This window comes from Leguminivora glycinivorella, chromosome 2 (assembly GCF_023078275.1).
Source record: "Leguminivora glycinivorella isolate SPB_JAAS2020 chromosome 2, LegGlyc_1.1, whole genome shotgun sequence".
Taxonomy (NCBI): domain Eukaryota; kingdom Metazoa; phylum Arthropoda; class Insecta; order Lepidoptera; family Tortricidae; genus Leguminivora; species Leguminivora glycinivorella.
The window spans coordinates 390,796-412,620 of NC_062972.1; the positions used below are offsets into that span (position 1 = coordinate 390,796).

Sequence of the window (21,825 nt, forward strand, 5' to 3'; positions counted from 1 at the left end):
GCCGCAAAATACTAGTTGCTCTATAGAAGACCATAATAATATGATCCCCGATCCTTTAGAACCCAACAGCTCGGTACGCACGTTACAATTTTTTTTTAATCTTCTTTAGTGATGGCAACTGAGTACGACGGCATATTTAATTGTTTATAAAGTTTGAGGATACCTGGAAAAAAATAATACATGAAACCATTTTGAAAATATAATAAATATTCACTGCTTTCGGTCACGCGTGTACGCTGCGACCATTTTGCGACCGTTTGTCGACCGTTTGGTGACCGTTTGGCGACTGTTTTTTACATGGAATATTACCGTCTTAATCCATATTTTAACAACTTTATTGGTTTTCTAGGCATTATTTTTATTATTTCAGTATAGTATATGCACCGGAACACTAAAACTTCACCAATCAATATACATAACACGCAAACACCGAGTAGTCAATAATATTATTACTGGTTAAACTGAGGTAAATTGATGGCGCGTTGATAAATTTAGACTTATTTTATGAAATCACTCGAGCAATTTAATTGGCCATGGTAATTAGTCCACATTATATTACAAATGCAAACAATATTTTATCTTTAACAAATTCTTACGCCATTACATTTTAATGTCAAATGATTTTATTTCTTTTTTACTTTGACGTCTCTGACAGTCGCCATTTGAAAAGAATGAAATGAACGAATGATTTTGGGAAAGTAGTCGCCAAACGGTAACAATGTGTGCACGCGTAGTGCACACTTCTGTCACTTCTGTGACCATTTGTGCCTGTTACCAATCGTCCCCATTTGGGTCGCCGCGACTAAACGTCGACCGTACTGCGACTAAGCATTGAGACCCGAAGACCTGTGTGTACACAAAATAGGAGGATTTGCGTTGGAACGGCGACCGATTATGGTTATATGGGTTGAGAATTCAAACCTTCTCGCACTGTTAATAAGAACTGTTCTGTTACATATTTATAAACCATGGCGATGACACATTATATTTCCGGACGTTTTGCTACTGAATAGTTCTGTGTTGACGTCAATTAACTAACTACACTTTTGGCTTTTTAGATATGCTAAATCGGAGATAATCATACGGACTATGTATATTTCCAGACGTTTGGCTACTCATTCATTCTAAGTCTTAGCCATCCAGTTAAATTTACTTTTTGCTGATTGAGTATTCTACTTTCATGTCATCCCAGCTGAATTGACTTTATACTGACTGTATATTTAAATTTTCTGACATCTAGCCGAAATAGTCGTTTAAGCTAGGAACATACTACGCGGACGTCCGTCGTAAAACGACCGCGACCGCGACCGAACAGTGTGCACGGAACAAAACATCCAGCGAGCCAGATTTCGATCGGACGTCCGTGCGCTCAAGGCCACGACCGCGTCCGTCGACCGATAGTTTGCACGGTTATGTGTAATTTCCATTGTCCAGATCCCCGTCCGCGGTCGATTCACGACGGACGTCCGCGTAGTGTGTTCCTTGCTTTAGCGATAAGGTAAACTTGATAGTGACCCCATTTCACGCAGAATAAAAAAAAACTTATTACCTACGGTCGAGGAAATTGATTCTTTAACAGCAGTAAAATGTAAAGTGAACCGTTAAATAACTGCTAAATAATAAATTTCCTCGACCGTACAATAATAGCTGTGACAAGTTGGCTTATCGCGGCATGAATTATTAAAGATCATTGATTGTTATCGGAACCTTGAAGCCAAGGATACACTAGGGGACAAATGTCCCACGACATATGTCGGCGACATGTCAAGCGAAGCCGGCCGATTTCGCCTGACATATCTGGCGACATCGCGCGACTTATATCCGCAGCGATGTCTAACGAAGTCGTACGACTTCGCGAGACTTCGCCTGACATATCTGGCGACATCGCGCGACACCCGATGTCACTGCCCACACGTGTCGCGCGATGTTGCCAGACATATCGAGCGAAGTCCGGCAACGTCGCGTTACATCACCCGATATCACTGGCGACACATGTCGCGTGATGTCGCCAGACATGTCGAGCGAAGTCTGACAACGTCGCGCTACTTCACCCGACGTCGCTGGCGACACGTGTCGTGGGACATTTGTCCCCTAGTGTATCCTTGGCTTGAGGCAGGTAATGGGAGCCCGAACCCCAGCAGCGGTACGGAAGTTAACGGGTACTTGATGACGATCGATTAAATGTTTTCGGATGTCAAGGTGAAATAACAACAAGGTAAATAATGCGTTAGTAATAAGTTACGATACGACCTCATTCCAAGGGTCGGTTGCAGCAAATAGTCTGTCACCGTTAACCGTGTTCGTTAAATTTTAATTATTGTCAATAGGTATATATACCACTTCTTTATTTAGGATTTTGTAAACAATAAAGCTTTCAAAACTTTAGTAATATAATGGTAACCTTTTAAGGTACCTAATTAACTAATTGCATAATGGAATTAATGAAATGCTGCCACACGTCCCGCTGCTTAACAGCCGTGCTTAAAAGGCCACAGGCCCAGTTTCGGAACTTATTTTGTTAGAGGATATTAACGATCCCCAGGAGTACAAGGCGATGGCATGATGCCAGCAAGTTGCAGCTAGATAGTATCTTAGGAGCCACGTGGTGTTTGTAATAAGAGGATTTTTGTCCAAACTTTGTATGTGTCGTCTTCCGTGACGTGACACGAAATATGTTAACGTTTATGAAACACATCACGCTTGTCCTTACAGGTTCGCTAGACGTCCTAAATGTTAAGCGATGAAGGTTCATTACATCTAATCCACTATAAGGGTGATTCTCTGTAAGGATGTTCAACAAACAGTCCCCTGGCAATGATTTTTTTAAAATATTTATTTATAAAATCAGAAATAGTTTGTATAATTTAATTAAGGCAAATGGGTTTTATTAAATTATACTAACTATTTAGGATTTCATTAATAAATATTTCAAAAAATCATTGCCAGGGGACTGTTTGTTGAACATCCTTACAGAGAATCACCCATAAAACATATGGACGCAATTGCAGCAACTTTTTACAAATTTATAATCTAACTATAATAATAAAATTGAGAGCGTTAAGGGAGAGGCTTTTAGTAACATATACCTACTTTAATGTTGCTGAAATACTTTAAAATCTGTATTTTTAAACCCACGTTTACCTACTAAGCTCCCAGTTCAATAAATAATATTGGCTTCATATGGTAGTACTGAGATTCACATTTAATGGATATTTGTTTATTCGCTCATATATTAGTGAAAATGGCAATAACGCCAAACCACCAATACCGCTATTCGTCCTGAAAGTACGGCGTAATACCACGTTCATGAGTGCGCTGGCTGCACCGTGCAACTATCGACCAAACAGTGTGCTGCGCTTCCCATACTTACGCCCCCTTTATTACGACATCGCAAGTGCATCCACTATTCATGAGCTTTCGGCTCAACGGCTGGCTTCGAGCTGGAGATAGGTAAATAATGCAAAAGCTTCCCTGTTAAACTTTCCAAAAAATAACAAACAAGCAAAAGAGATTTTAGAATTATTTGAACTTACGGAAAAGTTTGAAGATTTCCACCGTATCAGCTCTCAGTGCAGCTTGCAACGCGGAGAAGCCCAAAGTGCGTATTAGACGGCACGCTCCACAGCTCGTGACCAAAACAAAAGCACACTCCGATGTATCGATTGTAGAAGCAACAGTTTGCCACGAGCGATGACCACGGTCCGCGACCGGTAATATACTGGGAAGCTAGTCGGGCAGTTGGCGGTCGTAGGGCTGCAGAGACCCAGGGGCAGGCGGGAGCCGCTGACGGAGGACGGCAGCGAGCGTGACACGCGTGCGGGCCCGGAGCGCGACTCGGCCGCTCGCTCGGTGCACCGCCCCCGCGCCCGCGCGCCTCCACGAGCCGCACGCACCCTCACTGCGCATGCCCAACCTTCACTTCCCAGTTTCCCACCTACACACATTTGTTTTGCTCCATTCTTCCCAATGGCCGCTGTACACACATGGCCAACAGTTCCACCAACCCCCTTGGCCATGTGTGTAGAGGGCTACTTGGCCGTAAGTTTGCAGTTGGCGCTTGCGCTTGCCGGCCAACCGATTCGTGTCGGTTTTTTGTCCACACATCAAAGGATCTTGGCGCCAATGGCCAACTGCGTTTACACGTTGGCGCTTCATTCAGTTGGTCGTCAGCCGTCAGAGAGGACAGTAGTGATATATTTACGAAAATAATAAGTTTATCTATGCCAATAATAGTGTAGATTTTAGGAAATAAAATAACCTTGCAAATGTTTAATGTATTTCCTAAAAAAGGTAAATGTTCTTATCAGAATATTCAAAAAATTGTTAATATTGCAAATAATTTAATTTTACTACGGGGTTATTATTTTTTAATATTTTTTTCTGACAACGTCTATGACCAAGAATTTCCTAGATTTTTTCATTACACGTCCATCTTTCATGAAGAGCCAATGCCAAGTGATTGGTTCGCCAATGTGTAAACAGCGGCTCTTATCTTGGCCAAGGGGTTTCACAAAGGGCTGGTGGAACCGTTGGCCATGTGTGTACAGGGGCCACAAGACACACTTGACTGGCAGCAGGCTGCACTATCTGCTGCACTTTCGACAGTCTCGACTTTAGGATTAACGAAATCGAGATAAATACTCACATTCTTTCTACAAGTTTCGATTGTACCATTGCAACGTGATAAAGTATTTGTTACATAAACACTAACAATTTAACATTTTTTTGTACATTTATGGGTAATTTAATGAACAAACATTACATGAAAAATTTGAATGAATTCAAATTTCGTGCCCTATCAACATGTCATAAATCATAAACTAAACATTTTTTTCTTATGGTTTAAAACTTCCGGAAATACCAATATCATATTAGTACTTTTAACTTATAATCAACTTATAATGCTCTGATAAAGGGAGAAAATAAATCCGACAGAAAATGTTCATATTAAATTATTAATAAAATTATCACAATAACCGATTAATTAAGAATCCCTAATTTTATATCCTTGTATTGCTATACAGAAAAATACCGAGGAAAATACAAAGACCACACAAAGACAATATAGAACGCAGCTGTCACCCGCAGTCGATCACTTGTCAAACGATTGTCAAAAGGTGACAGTCGCAGTCATGGCCGAGTTGATTGCGGTGCCGTTGAAGAAGTCCGCGGACGTAGAATTGGTAAAACCGCTGCGGAATCTGCTGCAGAACACATATGAAGGCGCAGAGGACTGCACCGACTCGCTGACGGAGCTGGCGCGGCTGCGCTCCGACGCGATATGGAAGGTGTACGACAGGGCCTCGCTCGACGTTCTCTACAGGTACATAGATGACTCATTTATCGCCATTGAATCATTATTTATTCCTATTGCGCTATTTTTTAGTTAATTGGTCCGGTTTGTAGATTTTTTTGGGATAGAAAGGTGTTGATAAACATGTGGTTTGCATGTCATCGACCTTGTAAACAAAGGGGGTTGTAGGGCGCAGCCGCGCTTGTTGTTTACGTGTGGTGTATTGTGTGTGTTGTGTCGCAGCTACTACGACCAGCTGGCGTCGCTGGAGGAGAAGGTGCCGCCGCAGGAGGTGCAGATCCCCTTCAAGTGGAAGGACGCCTTCGACCGGGGATCTCTCTTCGGAGGGAGGATCAGTCTTAGTAAGTTTGCACATACTTCTCATTCAATTATTTTAGTATGTTAATCTCAAGTAGCTAGGATAATCAAGTAGTAGTAGGATAATGATTTATTAAGTTCTAAATATGCAGGATTTTATTTTCAATAATTGATTTGATTTTTGGTTTTTAACAAGAACCTTTTCTACATGTTTATTTTTGTTATGCCTTCACAAAGAACTTCACTAGGTACTTAGTTGACAAAATTAAAAGTGAATCTAGGTTAATATGCGAGGCATTGACACAGTACTTTTATCTACTAAGCAATTTTGACTAATATTTTCATCTAAAATAAAATAAGGAATGAGAACTCAAAATGTATAGGTCATTTTTATGCAGATTTAATCAGTCAAAAAAAAATAAAAAAATCAAAATAATTTATTCAGAAAAGAGGCCACAGGGGCACTTTTACACGTCACATGTACATATTTAGAAAATATTTAAAATTGAATTGAAATTACAATTGATACTATACTAATTCTAAGTTCTAACTAAAGTATAAATCTACTTCAACGTCTACAACCTCGTCTTACAATAAGCTTGCCATCACATTAAAAAATTGGTAATTATAAAATTAAAAATGTTGTTTTACTTGTGAGTTTATTTCTTATCACACAAATGTAAATGTAGAGAATGTCCAGTGAATAAATTGTCCATCTTCTTTATTAATATGTATAATATTGAGATGAATGATTTTTGACCATGGGAAGAAGATGGTCTTAATTATAAAGCCTTATACATAAAATATATACACATTTTAAATATTCCCCAAAACCAATAATCTTACTGTAAGATGCTTTTATTATGTAAGTAATAATAATATTAAAGTAGTTAATGTTACTCACGTTAGTTGCTAAGTATTTTTATTTCTCTCTTTTGTGAGTGGTGGTTAACTATTTAAATAATTTTATACAATCCAAATTCCCAAACATGATTCACTGTAACCTAAATGAGTTTCAAAACAGTTATGTTTAAATGTGACTCATTGTCATCAATTCAAATCGGTATTTAGAATGAGAGAGATTTATTCCTGTTAAACTATTTGTCAGCCTTAAAGTGCCTATCTTTGGCCATTATAGACCTCCTCTCAGTCCTCTCCATTCCTCCACACCTGTTGGTCCATTGCCATCTGCATCCAGTTTTCGCCAGCATGTTGGCAGATGTCATCTTTTTATCTCATGAGTCTTGTTAGTTAGTATAGTTGCCATAATAATATGTATGTATTGCAGCTGTCAGTTCACTATCATATGAGCATGTGTGCATCCTGTTCAACATCGGAGCCCTGCAGAGTGTGCTGGCTTCGCAGCAGCCGCTTGACACCGAGGATTCACTCAAACTGGCAACTAAGTTGTTGCAGGTATGTAAAGATGAGTCCATATTATACAGCATTACTGTGATATTTAAGTTAATTTAAAAAAATATAAAATAAAAATAAATTAATCTTTATTGCCACATCTTACACAAAGAACAACAAGGAACATTGTTACACAAATTAACCTAGGTTCACATAAAGTTCAAGGAGTGTAGATTTAGTGGCATGTTCAATGAGGCGTGAATCCTAGGTAGACAATGAGGAAAAGAGTGTAGACTTCACGCAATTACTTTTCCAATTGTTCAACAATTTCAACATCCCTACATTGGTCAGGGGCCTTGGCAGCGCCACAGGAACTCTCCCATGCAACGCAAAGACAACCAGCTAAATATGTCAACTCAGCGTAGCTCGGTTTTTTGAGTACTAACTAGATAAACACAACGAAAACATAGACTTCAGTATTAACAATCTGTTCTTATTACAGAAGTAAACACCGTTGTTGCGATTCTACCTCGAATTTTTTTTTAAGCAACACTGTTAGTATGCTTATTACGAAAGATGACTGGGAAACTCCACAACACCTAATGAATTATGATAACTTAAGATAAATATCTATCTATCTATCTATAGCAGCCTCTAAAGCGCCCGTTCGGACATAGGCCTCCTCTCCATTCCTCCACGCTTGTCGGTCCATTGCCATCTGCATCCAGTTATCGTCAGCTAGTTGGCAAATGTCATCTCTCCATCTAAGGGGGGCTTGCCGCGACCACGGGTGTTAGCGGGCTTCCACACCATAGTTCGTCTCGCCCAGTGACTATTATGGTCCATCCTGGCAATGTGCCCAGCCCATCTCCACTTTCTGTGTCCAATTTCCTGAGAACACAATGAGATAAATATAGTTATTTATAAACATTAAACAGCAATGTAAATTAAATAAAAATATAATAAATTATGTAACTTTTTGTAGAACTTATTTAGCTTGGTTTGGAATTATGTTGTTTCAGAAAAAATTGTGTAACTTGAGACATTCTTATTTAAAAAATTACGACATATTTTTAAAAGGTTAATAGTTACAAAAAAAAATACATTTTAATATAAAACAATTATATTACCAATTATTAATATTTTTGATAAAACGTTCGAATTCAGAAAACTGAAAAATTAAGCAAGTCACCGTTCTTTGGTGACAAAATTATGCGAGATTAAAAAATCGCCTTCCTAAGCTTTCCTAGATAGAGTTATATTATGTCATTCTGTAAGAACATCAAATAAGATCACTACAGTGGAGCATAAACAAATACCACATAACTGTACAAATAGAGATTACTCCGCGACGACGCTACGAGTAAATGTGAGCTCACGCGCTCATGGACAGGATTCACTGTCTCCGATGTCGTTCACACCCACTGATAACGGTTCTGTTTGTATCTTTGTAAAAGTCAAGTACCTACTCTTCAGAACTTAAGTTTAAATCTTTCTCAGTAAATCTCTTTTATTACCATCTTAAGTTGGTCTTATCTTTTCCTGTTGACCCTTGAACTTACGAGTAACGAGTAGTCTTAGGCATTTTTTCACAGAATTGGTAAAATATTCCATTTAACTGTTAGTCACTTTTACGAAATTCTGACTGACTTAATAGAGTACACAGTTTTGAGTTGTTTTGATAACAAACGATGGACTACCTTTTGTTAAAGACCATACGAAATATGAACGTTTGTACTGACCTAGCCTAATACATTTCCTGGCCAGTCTAAGAATGCGCTGCAGCACTCGAAGTCACTTAATTGCTATTAATTGAGCTTAGTTTATATTAAGTGCCGAGTGACAGGTCAGTGATTCATGTAAGCGCTTGTTGCTGGGTGCTTTATGACTTGCACCAATATCCACAATTTAAAAATATAGTCAACAACAAATCTGAAAATGCTGTATATGAACCCTTTTCACAGTTTACTGGCTTTACTGCCCAAGTAGTCCAAGTACTTACTAATTGGCATGAAATAGATTAGACTTATATTGACCGGGATATAGACCGTGATTACCTTTTTAATTTGAGTTTTCCGTGATCTTGATGCATGCAACTACATCGAAATATCGGGAGCTCGACAAAAATCAAAAAGGTAAATAGAGTCTAATGAAAATAACCGTGAATCATTCAAAACTCTTATGAAATAGATTGTTAGATATAAGTCAAAGTGGGTTAACCTTGTAAATTAAATATAGAAAGGTTTTCCTCAAGGCATCCGCATTTCTGCGGTAACAAAAGTGTGTTCTGTGTCAGAATATATTTAAGAAAACATTTCATATTCTTTTTCAATATTAATACTGTCACCCAGAAAGAGATGTAAATATTAAAAGTCAGCACTAAGAGCTCGTTTCCACTAACTACGTCGGATGTTGGATCCTGATTTTAAATAATTTTAATCTGGTGTCGGCGCCTCTATTCCCACATGTCGGGTGCCGGGTCCGTATTTCAAACGGTTCAGTCGGCGCGGCGGTACGAGGGGTGCGGGCGGCGCGGTGTCGGATCCGACACCCGAGCGAGACCCGACTCGACTTTTATCCGGACATACCGGCTGGCAAACCGGCCGACATTTCTTGGCGGCTCCGACACAAAATCGGTGTCGAGCAAGTGTCAATAGCTTCATATAAAATGGTCCGCCACCAGAACGTCCGGTTAAAATCCGGTTAATCTAACGGTTTTTATATTTGTCAGCAAGCGGCGGGCGTATTCTCCCACTTGAAGGGCACGGTGATGGCGGCCGTGCACCAGGAGCCCACTCCCGACCTGCAGCCCGACACGCTGCAGGCCCTCGCCGCGCTCATGCTCGCGCAGGCGCAGGAGGTCATCGCCTACAAGTGCATCCGAGGTGAGTTGCAAGTCTTTTAACCTAAATAACTAGCTGATCTCATCTATCTATAACAGATCAATCGTTAATAATTGTCGGTATGAAAGTTTGACATTTATTCTGCCTGTAGCTTCTGCGCTTCATACCAGCTTTGCATATTTAAGGAACGTTTTTTAAAAAGAACTTTTGAAACATAGTCAAATTGAATAGATATTGGAGAACGCGATCGCTAAGCATATTTACTGTTTGGATATATCACCCAATTTCTTAATTTGATGTGCAGATGAGATGAAAGAAGGCATGGTGGCGCGAGTGTGTGCTCAATGCGAAGAGTTATACACCGACGCGCTCCGCATGGTGAACCGCGAGCCGCAGCGGGCGCTCTTCGACCGCGAGTGGGCCGCCATTGTAAGTGAAAACACACAATTAATTCACGCCTGTATTCCCAAAAGGGGTACGCAGAGGACATGAACCTGCTTTATTTTCAGCACCACTGAAAACAAAGTGAAATTGTGATATTGCTTGCTAGCTTATCGGCCAAGCATTTGAACCCACTTGAGGAAGGGGGTCTTGCAATTCTTAACAAAAAAACACATTAAATGATTCACTTGCACCACACGGTGTAAGTGAAATAGAACTTTATTTCTACTGAATTTGGTTTCGTACCAATTGAAATTGCGCTCTTTGACATTCTCTGATACTCGTTTAATATTTAGTATCCAATTAGAATGCTTGATGTACCGCAGGCCAAAAAGAACAATCTCTGTCCGTCATTGAATTTTAAATTAAATAACATGTTATTTTAGAATAGATTTTTACACCGGAATATTAGGTTTTACTGACGAGGAACTGCAAGGACTGAAAAAACATAATACTGTCTTGCATTGGATTAATTCTAATCGACTGATCACTTGTCCACTTTCTTCTAACTATATCCATCATGTCAATAACGAGGACGCGAGCCTTGACTCGTATTGTCTATCATTAAAGCCATTAAAGGCTAAATATGACAATTTTCTAACAAAACAACAACAACTGAATTCCATAGACAGACAAAATGCTTTGAATACCCCATTTCTTATCGAATTTTAAGTTATTGCTAGTTCATTACTAACCTAAGTTTTTTAAAATACAGATAACAGCAAAACAGATGGCATTCCGCGGCCTAACCCAGCTCTTCCAAGGCATGGTGTGTCGCAGTAACAAGGCAGTAGGCGAGGAGATCTCGCGTCTCCAAGTGGCCGTGGAACAGCTCAAGGGAGCCCTGGGCAGGCTGCCGCAGGCGCCCTTGCTGTCGGAACAGCTCACCAAGGCCATGAGGTAAGAATCCAGTGTCTAAGGCAGTAAATGAAGAGATCTCTCGTCTCCGAGTAACCGTGAAATGGAACATCTGAAAGGAGTCTAAGGCAGGCTGTTTGCTCTCAGAACAGCTCACCAAGGTCATGTGGAATATTCGAAGATTTGCAGAAACAGAAGAGCAGAATTAGATGAATAAACTTTTGCATTTATATCTCCTAGCCGAACTTTTCGCTTCAGGATCCAAATTTAATCGAGCGTAAATTTCATGAATCCAAATATTGAACAAACATTTTCATGAGCAGGTACCTCGCGGAAGCCACGAAAGACAACGACTTCATCTACCACGAGCGCATCCCGGACGCGCGGCAGCTGGAGCCCGTGTCCCGCGCCGCCGTCGCCAAGGCGCTCCCGCCCCCCGCGCGCTGGGGCCCCGCGCCCCCCGCGAGGAGGGACCTGTTCGCCGCCTTGTTACCTGCTGCGGCACACCGCGCGCTGCAGGCTGCGGCTGCGAGGAGAGCGGAGGCGGTCAACGCTGAGGTCAGTACGGTACACTCGCGAGCTGGAGCTGCCCTGTCCCGCGCCCGTGACCGAGGGGCGAGGCGCTTCCGCCCCCCTCGCGCTGGGGCCCCGCGCCCCCCGCGAGGAGGGACCTGTTCGCCGCCTTGTTACCTGCTGCGGCACACCGCGCGCTGCAGGCTGCGGCTGCGAGGAGAGCGGAGGCGGTCAACGCTGAGGTCAGTACGGTACACTCGCGAGCTGGAGCTGCCCTGTCCCGCGGCGCCGTGACCGAGGGGCGAGGCGCTTCCGCCCCCCTCGCCCTCACCCTCCCACCGGAAGAGACGTACGCGCCCTTATTACCGGCTGCTAGAAATGCGGAAGCTACGACGCAAAGATACACTGTTATCGAGCCTGAGACTCCTTATCCCGCCGAGAGGAACAGTACTCAATATCACTCAAATGGTTTTCTTAAGGTTTTTCATTTCCTCTAGACGTGACCCCATAATAGCAATTGTATCTTTCTTTCATAAGAGAGAATCACAGGCCCATAATATTAGATCCGATTTTCAATAAAAAGCCTCTCTTAAAACCCGAACCACACAATACTCAATATGTAAACTTCCAGGTGAACAAGCTCCGCGAAGCCACGCAGCTCCTCAACAGCATCCTGGCGTCCCTCAACCTGCCCGCCTGCGTGGAGGAGCAGGACTCGGGAGAGCTGCCCGAGTCCATCCGGAGCATCCGGAGCAAGGCGGCCGCCGTGCGCGCTGCCGGCGGCCCGGGAGCTCTCCGGGCTCTGATGGAGGAGCTGCCACAGCTGCTGCAGAGGAACAGGGACATTCTGGACGAGGTAAGAGCTCTGGGGGGTTATGTCTGCTAAGATCAAAATATATGTCTGACAGCCATCTTGGGCATCGGCAGGAGCTTCAATGGGAACATTTACCATTGCACAATCCGAACCGACCTAAACGTGCTAAAACATTGTCGTTTGTTCCCAGGCGGAGCGGATGCTCCGCGAGGAGGAGGAGGCGGACGCGGCGCTGCGCGCGCAGTTCGGCGCGCGCTGGGGCCGCACGCCGTCGCCGCAGCTCACCGAGGCCTTCCGCGCCAACGCCGCCAAGTACCGCCAGATCATCGACAACGCCGTGCGCGCTGACGCTATCGTGCAGCAGAAGTTCGCGCAACACAAAGATGTGAGCTCATAATAGGGATGACGACTACAAAAAAATGGCATTCTGTTTAGTCCGTCAGTTAGATCGTCCAAAAATACTGAACACGTATTTATCGCTTTTTCTAATTAATTAAAAAATACAAAGATATAGAGCATCAAAGTTCCGGAGTGGGGGCTTGTGACGTCACTTCTAAGTAAAAATTGTACCTAGGCGTGACGTCACGCGAAACTTCAACGCATTGTACCGTTGTAAGTTTTTGTTTACGAGAAAAAAGAAAAAATACGTGTCTAAAAATCTTTGATAATCTAACTGACGGAGTAATTAGTTTTTTTAGTCGTTTCGCCTATAGTATCTTGACAGGCAAAGTGAGTGCTATGCGGAGTAGAGTGGATGTGAAGCTCCAAAAACAATTCGGTGTGCGCTGGGACCGCACCCCTCCCCACAGATAACTTGATTCTTCGGCTGAGTTAAATATTGGCTGTGTCCGTCTGCCGATGCTACGCTATCGTACAGTTTGCTCAGCACAAGGAGGTTATTGGATGCAGGCTAGGTAACTTACTTCCTCAATATTGTTAGACTGGAGCATTCCACGCCAATACAACTAAATTAAATTTGATGTGTTGTATATTTTATGTTGGTGGTGCAATAACGAGTCTTACTTAATTTACTTACTAAATATAGGCAGATTATTGATAGCGCTGTCCCATTGCTCAATGTCATCCACAATCATCATGACATTCATGACTCAGCGCGTACTTACTTTATTTCGAGTGTATTGAGTGCCACTGGTAGTTAAATACAGTGTAATAATGTGAGTAACCCTCATGTTTGTGCAGGACATCGAGTTGCTCGGGCGCAGCGACGGCGAGATCACGGCCGGCGTGCCGGAGGCGGCGGGAGCGGGAGCGGGAGCGGGCGCGGGCGCGGGCTCGGCGGCCGCGGAGCTGCGCGCGCTGCTGGCGAGGGTGGAAACTCTCAAGAAGGAGCGAGACACTTTGGAGAACGATCTCAAAGACGTCACTCTCGACCTCAAGGTATTCTTATGTTATGAATAGCTTGGAAAATAACCTGACGGAGCTGAAGGACGTCTCTCCGCTCTTCCGATCTGAAGATGACTTTACAATTTTTATACACGAAATCTGCTACAAAAGTTTGTAGAGCCGCCCCAAATGATTACGCCATAGGCTTATATCTCGTTTGAGCGATCTTAGTAATCGACTAATGGTCGTGCGGATCAATGAATCGGTTTCCCAGTTCGCACGGCGGGTATATTGAGATAGATAGGCCATTCATTGTAGAGTTACAGTTACCCCAAGTGACTACGCCATACGCTTTTACCTCGTGTAAGCGAGCGCAGTAACCGAGTGATATGTGTGCAGGAGCAGTTCCTGTCGGCGCTGGCGGCGGACGGCGCGCTGGACGAGCCGGCGCTCACGGCGGGCGCGCTGGGCGCCGCGCTCGCGCCGCTGCAGCGCCGCAGCGCCGCCCTGCAGCAGCAGCAGGTGTGTACAGTAATATGTGTGCAGGAGCAGTTCCTGTCGGCGCTGGCGGCGGACGGCGCGCTGGACGAGCCGGCGCTCACGGCGGGCGCGCTGGGCGCCGCGCTCGCGCCGCTGCAGCGCCGCAGCGCCGCCCTGCAGCAGCAGCAGGTGTGTACAGTAATATGTGTGCAGGAGCAGTTCCTGTCGGCGCTGGCGGCGGACGGCGCGCTGGACGAGCCGGCGCTCACGGCGGGCGCGCTGGGCGCCGCGCTCGCGCCGCTGCAGCGCCGCAGCGCCGCCCTGCAGCAGCAGCAGGTGTGTACAGTAATATGTGTGCAGGAGCAGTTCCTGTCGGCGCTGGCGGCGGACGGCGCGCTGGACGAGCCGGCGCTCACGGCGGGCGCGCTGGGCGCCGCGCTCGCGCCGCTGCAGCGCCGCAGCGCCGCCCTGCAGCAGCAGCAGGTGTGTACAGTAATATGTGTGCAGGAGCAGTTCCTGTCGGCGCTGGCGGCGGACGGCGCGCTGGACGAGCCGGCGCTCACGGCGGGCGCGCTGGGCGCCGCGCTCGCGCCGCTGCAGCGCCGCAGCGCCGCCCTGCAGCAGCAGCAGGTGTGTACAGTAATATGTGTGCAGGAGCAGTTCCTGTCGGCGCTGGCGGCGGACGGCGCGCTGGACGAGCCGGCGCTCACGGCGGGCGCGCTGGGCGCCGCGCTCGCGCCGCTGCAGCGCCGCAGCGCCGCCCTGCAGCAGCAGCAGGTGTGTACAGTAATATGTGTGCAGGAGCAGTTCCTGTCGGCGCTGGCGGCGGACGGCGCGCTGGACGAGCCGGCGCTCACGGCGGGCGCGCTGGGCGCCGCGCTCGCGCCGCTGCAGCGCCGCAGCGCCGCCCTGCAGCAGCAGCAGGTGTGTACAGTAATATGTGTGCAGGAGCAGTTCCTGTCGGCGCTGGCGGCGGACGGCGCGCTGGACGAGCCGGCGCTCACGGCGGGCGCGCTGGGCGCCGCGCTCGCGCCGCTGCAGCGCCGCAGCGCCGCCCTGCAGCAGCAGCAGGTGTGTACAGTAATATGTGTGCAGGAGCAGTTCCTGTCGGCGCTGGCGGCGGACGGCGCGCTGGACGAGCCGGCGCTCACGGCGGGCGCGCTGGGCGCCGCGCTCGCGCCGCTGCAGCGCCGCAGCGCCGCCCTGCAGCAGCAGCAGGTGTGTACAGTAATATGTGTGCAGGAGCAGTTCCTGTCGGCGCTGGCGGCGGACGGCGCGCTGGACGAGCCGGCGCTCACGGCGGGCGCGCTGGGCGCCGCGCTCGCGCCGCTGCAGCGCCGCAGCGCCGCCCTGCAGCAGCAGCAGGTGTGTACAGTAATATGTGTGCAGGAGCAGTTCCTGTCGGCGCTGGCGGCGGACGGCGCGCTGGACGAGCCGGCGCTCACGGCGGGCGCGCTGGGCGCCGCGCTCGCGCCGCTGCAGCGCCGCAGCGCCGCCCTGCAGCAGCAGCAGGTGTGTACAGTGGACACATCTACGTCTACGAATACATCATTTATGATAACAAACTTCAATAGGTATTGTCATACACTTTAAAAAAAACCGGCCAAGAGCGTGTCGGGCCACGCTCAGTGTAGGGTTCCGTAGTTTTCCGTATTTTTCTCAGAAACTACTAAACCTATCAAGTTCAAAACAATTTTCCTAGAAAGTCATTATAAAGTTCTACTTTTGTGATTTTTTTCATATTTTTTAAACATAATTATGGTTCAAAAGTTAGAGGGGGGGACGCACTTTTTTTTCCTCTAGGAGCGATTATTTCCGAAAATATTAATATTATCAAAAAACGATCTTAGTAAACCCTTATTCATTTTTAAATACCTATCCAACAATATATCACACGTTGGGGTTGGAATGAAAAAAAAAATCCGCCCCCACTTTACATGTAGGGGAGGTACCCTAATAAAACATTTTTTTTCCATTTTTTATTTTTGCACTTCGTTGGCGTGATTGATATACATATTGGTACCAAATTTCAGCTTTCTGGTACTTACGGTTACTGAGATTATCCGCGGACGGACGGACGGACGGACGGACAGACAGACATGGCGAAACTATAAAAATAAATAAAAAATAAAATGTGTTTATTTCAGGCAGGGCCCATATAATATTATTAGTAACATATTACATATAACACTTAAGCTATATTAGTGACTTAAAATTATTATTATTATTATTTTAATTTAAATATCTGCCGCCCTCAGGGACACCCGGTACGTGCGTGTGCGTTCGTATCCAGTGACCCTGAATGGGGCAGTCCACCCTGTCACTGATGACCCTCAGGATGTTGTTGCGGCTCCCGCGTACTCTGCGCTGGAGTGATGCGATGCGGTGACGGATCACCGCGCCGAATCCCTCCGTTCGCGCGTGCGCAAACATGGCCGAGGCACTGCAATAACGCGGGAGCCCCAACAACATCCTAAAGGCATTATTATACTGTACTCGGAGGGCGTTGAAGGCTCTCTGCGTGTAATTGACCCACAGGTTGCAAGTGTACAAATTTTGGCAGAAGGCTTTAAAAAGAGTAATTTTCACTTCAACGCTAGATCTTGCGAACCTGCGGGCCAGCATGTTACAGCGAACTGCCATCGCCCTCCTTTCCCTCTCAATGTCGCTGTCATCTTTTAGGTTCTCGGTTACCACATGGCCGAGATACTTAAATTGACTAACCCTAACAAGGTCAACACCATTGAGCAGCACAGGTGGCAGAGTCGTCACTTTACGACTCTTTGGTTGAAATACCAACAGTTCACTTTTCTTTCCATTATATATGAGACCATGTGACTTAGCATACTCTTCACAAGTTGCTAGCAATCTTCTGAGCGCTGCGACCGATGGACTGAGCAGCACCATGTCGTCGACGTAACTAATACTGTTGACAATATGTCCGCCAATCGAACAGCCGACCCTAGTGCTACCCAGCTCATCGATCAGCTGGTTCACATACAGGTTGAAAAGCGAAGGAGACGTCAACCCGCCTTGTCTCACTCCGCATTCCAACCTATACTGATCAGAAAATTCGCCCAGCCATTTAACTCGGTTAGTTTGATGCGCGTACCAATACCTAAAAACATTTACCAGCTCACCCGGTACTCCGGTGTTAATTAGTTTAGTCCACAGAATATCATACCTAAGTCAAACGCTCTGGACAAATCAAGAAACGCAGCGCAAACAGGCGTATTTCTGTCGGTGTAATACCTGGCGACATGCTTGAGGGACAAGATGGCACTTTCCGTCGATAATCCAGGTCTAAACCCGAACTGCGCATCATGGAAATTTAGATGTTTTTTAAGTTGTCTCTCCAGCATGGCGTCAAGAACCTTGGCCGCTGTTGTCGCCAATGAGATCGGTCGGTAGTACTATAAGGGTTCCTAGTTGACTACGGAACCCTAAAAATTGATACAAAAATGTTACAAAACAACTTGATTTTTTTTTACCCAAATGTCTGTTCATGTCAAGATCAGGGCCCATATGCTTCTACTTTAAGAACGTTTTCACTGCAGATGAAACAATGACTCTTTAGGTATTGGATACCAAAATGAATCCAATTGTTTAATATGTTTTTATGTATAGGACGCATTAGTAGCCGAAATTCAGCAAGCGCACGCGCGCTTTGCTGCCGCCGGTGGCGGCGGAGGGTCCCGCGGCGCAGCCCTGGGCCGCCTGTGTGCTGCTCACGACGCCTACACCGACCTCACCAATAATCTCAAGGAGGGCGTCAAGTTCTACAATGACCTCACACAGGTAACACTTTCATAGCGTTATCTTACCAAGCATTTATTACTCAAATACAATACTTACCTAAAATCAAAAAGGTAATCACGCTCTATATCCCGGTCAATATAAGTCTAATACTTACCTATTCAAAAATGTACAGAAAATTGTTAAGTGTCAGATGATTTTTCAAATTAAAACAGAGCTCAACTGAGGAAGAACCTCCTTGCAGAAAACGCCGGTCATAGTGCTGTGTATTTGCCGGTGAGTAAGATTGCCAGAATTGAACCGACCGTGTGTAGTATTAGGGTCGGCAAGACTTTTGGAATTGCAGGCGTCCATAGGTTACATAACTGCTTACTATCAGGCGGGCCGTATGCTCGTGTGTCACCGACGTAGTATAATAGAATAGAAGTAAAAGTTAAAAATAATTGGTATTTGTCCGCAGTTGCTAGTGACGTTCCAGAACAAGATCTCGGACTTCTGCTTCGCGCGGCGCACGGAGAAGGAGGAGCTGCTGAAGGACCTCACGCAGGACGCCTCGCGCGTCTCCCGCCCGGCGCCCGACCCGCCGCACGCGCCCGCGCAGGAGGTACTGTAAACTGCACTTGCTGTCATTTCTAGTAATACAAGGTTCATTTTATCATGCCGCAAATAATGACCAATTGCATATCTCTAATTTGTGAGTTATCGTAGTGAATAGAGAGTCGGCTGACGCTTAACTCGATTTGCCTCTTAATTAAATAAAAACTGTCAAGTGTCAAGCAAATAGCGTATCACGTTAGGCTGGGCTAGTATGACCGTCTGCTAAATTTTTCAAATATTTTTTTTGGTATATGGCAACTCACGCTCCCCGTTCTTATGGGTGAATGGTTTTATGTTACTTTTCAATGTTAACTTCCTCATCGGCTGGCAGATGTCAAAGATATAGAAAAGGTAACCATTTGCTGAGATTATTTGTTTATGAGCAGCCCACGGCGGCAGCGCGCAAGGAGCCGCCGCCGCGGCCGCCGCGCCCGCGCCCGCCCCCGCACCCGCGGCTCCGCAGGCGGCCGCGCTGCCGTACCCCATGCAGCCACAGGGTACGAATAAACACACTATCTAATACCAATTATTTTATATCAAAAATCGCGCTCGCCCTCCCGACTTAATACTAATGCGCCGGATAATAACAGCCGGGCCTAAACTGGCCGCACGTTTCGCGAGGAGAACGTTCGTGCTTATGCGCGCACGTTTGCCTCGCCCGAGCAAATTTGCTCGGCAAAATGGCGACCTTCGATCAGCTGTTCCGAATAGTTCTGTGGCGTTTCATTTCCGTGGCACTTAATTCGTGATTTTCACATTTTCTTTTGAATAAGAATTAAAAGAAAAGTAAATCATTCACGATTCTCGGCAGTAAATAATGAGCTCTCGTGCAGAACTACTTTGAACGGCTGACCGAGGCCCGCCATCTTGCCGAGCGGCTCGGGCGAGGCGAAGGTGCATGCATGAGCAAGGACGTTTTCCGGCGAGCGTGCGTCCAGTGAGGACCCGGATAACGACGAATTATCTTTTGTATTCCATTATTGAGTAAATGTAATTACATACATGTGATGTACAGTTTACTGATGTGTATCATCTCCTTTCTTCTACTTACGTTATATCTTTCAGGCATGCCGTTGCCATACGGCGCGGCGCCGTACTACTACGCGGCGCCGATGCCGACGGGCTACAACCCGTACGCCACGCTCCCCTACCCGCACCACGCGCCGCGCCTGCCCGCGCAGCCCTACCAGCCCTACCAGCACCCTCCAGCCCCACAGGGGTACCCGCAGCCCCCACCGCATGGATACAACCCCTATGGAACACAGTAGAAAACACTGGATATCGATCACTTACGATGGAGCTGGTATATTGAGAGCAGACCTGGCAGTTTACCACAACTCGCACTCCCGCACGCGAGTTCTTACTTCGAGTCGTGCTTGAAGTATGGACTCGCGCGCCAGAACGCGAGCTACGCTAGCCCTCCTGAACGGTTAACACGCATGCTTGCGGCCATTGATAGAAGCACCTCACCGATGTTTAGTCACCGATTCATTATTTTTTTACCCATGTAACCAAAATGACAATCGTTAATCTTCAAAGATTGCCCTTAAAGAATTTCGATATTGTCACCTTGGCTACGGAGTCTGCGCTCCATTAAGGACCCTTAGGAAGAGAAGAAATCAGCCAGCGTACTTACTACTACTGCTGTGCATTATATGAGAAAAACCATTCTTATTTGCATTTTCATAGATACGCACGTAGAAATATTCCATCTGCACTCAGAAAAAACGCTTTATCCTACAGATTGAATAAATAATATGAAACAGGGAGGGTTACGGCTCTCGCTCCAGATCTACAGATAAGTGACGTATGTATAGTATCCCTAGTTGTAAGGATTCGGTGCAAGGTTGTTACTAATGTTGGAATATTAACTGTTGATACGATACGCTTGTGGTAGGCAGGTCACACCCAAATTATACTAACACCAAAATAATCACACATTTTCTTGAATGAAAACTTAGTCTGCAGTCGAGTAGGACTCGAGTTGTAACACTAAAAAGGGCCTTATTTTATATATGTATTTACATTTAAAAAATCTATGAGCCGTACGTATGAAGTAGCTATGTTTATTTGAAGAGGAGCATACAACAAACTTTGTTAGGTTTAGTTCTTTTTAATTTGTAAATGAATATTTATATTGCCATCCCAATTTGTAATTATTTGTATCTCATTTAAGTAATAACTAACTTACTTTATTTGCTCCTTGTACTATGGAACTAAATGAGTCTCCATATTGAGAAGTTGTCACAACTGTCCATATTATGTATTATTTTAATATCGTCTGTTGATGTTGTTTTTATTATAATAATTATTGTATTTAATAGGTCTGTGATCATCGACTGATGCTTCAAAATGCATTTACATACGACAAAAATATTTACACTCTGTTACATCATTTGTAACACGGTTAACACGCTGGACAATGAACGAGTATACATATCTTTTCCCCTCACTAGCTCGGAAACACGTGTTTTGTCCTTTAATACCAGCGGGTAAAAACGCATTTTATCCACTAGTGGGTAAAGTAATTTGACCTTGAGTAAAGTCAAATTAACTGCTTTAAAATTGATAAAAGAAGGTGAATCTAGTAATAAAGATGATTTACCACCTGTGGAACTACTGGAAGCAGTGATAAACGCATTTTTTGCGTTGTAGTTTCCTCGCTGTAGTGAGGGGAAAAGTTTTGTGTTACACTCAGGTGCAAATGTATTTTACTTCTCGTGTGTTAAAAAACTCGCAAGTTGAGGATTCTATTCCTAGAATCCTTTCACTTGCTCGTTTTTCAATTCCACACTCGGCGTTAAAATACAACTTTGCCCCCTTGTATAACAAATAACTATTAACGTGGACTACACTTACGAACAGATATCGTGATTTTAAAGCGACAACTGGATTCTAATAGATATAAGCTTTATAACTTATAACTAAATACGAATATGAATCTCTTGTCATAACTTTTGTCACGATTTCTATTTAAATTTAACTCCCAAAGTGTACATTTATTTTGATCAGTTCACTTCGGTAGGTGCTTATTTAGTGCGAGAAGGATTCTATTAGGGTAAAATATAATCAAATTTATTAATACTGCATGTGAAATCACATAATTTATAATGATTTTCAATGAAGTTACTTGTAAACTTGTAGTAAATAAAATGTTTTTTATTGAACCCTTGTTTTATCTTGACTGCGAAAATGATGAACCCTTCCTTTTAGTA

At 44.9% G+C, this 21,825-nt stretch overlaps 2 protein-coding genes across 4 annotated transcripts in view; one reads left to right on the plus strand and one right to left on the minus strand.

Annotated features, from left to right (window-relative positions):
• The window catches only part of LOC125236618 (protein couch potato), a 40,814-nt gene extending 36,029 nt beyond the window's left edge, over positions 1-4,785 (minus strand). For all 3 annotated transcript variants that reach the window (XM_048143497.1, XM_048143487.1, XM_048143505.1), the window contains exon 1: positions 4,646-4,785. In XM_048143497.1, coding sequence (XP_047999454.1) covers positions 4,646-4,674 — 29 coding nt within the window. In that variant the 5' untranslated portion in view covers positions 4,675-4,785. The remainder of the gene's footprint in view (positions 1-4,645) is intronic.
• Positions 4,786-5,097: 312 nt separating this feature from the next.
• LOC125236584 (programmed cell death 6-interacting protein) lies at positions 5,098-21,172 on the plus strand. The gene is made up of 16 exons (XM_048143443.1): positions 5,098-5,323; positions 5,537-5,655; positions 6,900-7,027; positions 9,696-9,849; positions 10,112-10,236; positions 10,964-11,148; positions 11,430-11,573; positions 11,771-11,861; positions 12,251-12,475; positions 12,624-12,818; positions 13,634-13,831; positions 14,177-15,769; positions 17,885-18,055; positions 18,474-18,617; positions 18,997-19,107; positions 19,676-21,172. Exons 1-16 carry the CDS (start codon positions 5,133-5,135, stop codon positions 19,988-19,990), a joined length of 4,089 nt encoding a protein of 1,362 aa, XP_047999400.1. The 5' UTR covers positions 5,098-5,132; the 3' UTR covers positions 19,991-21,172.
• The last annotated feature ends 653 nt before the right edge of the window (positions 21,173-21,825 follow it).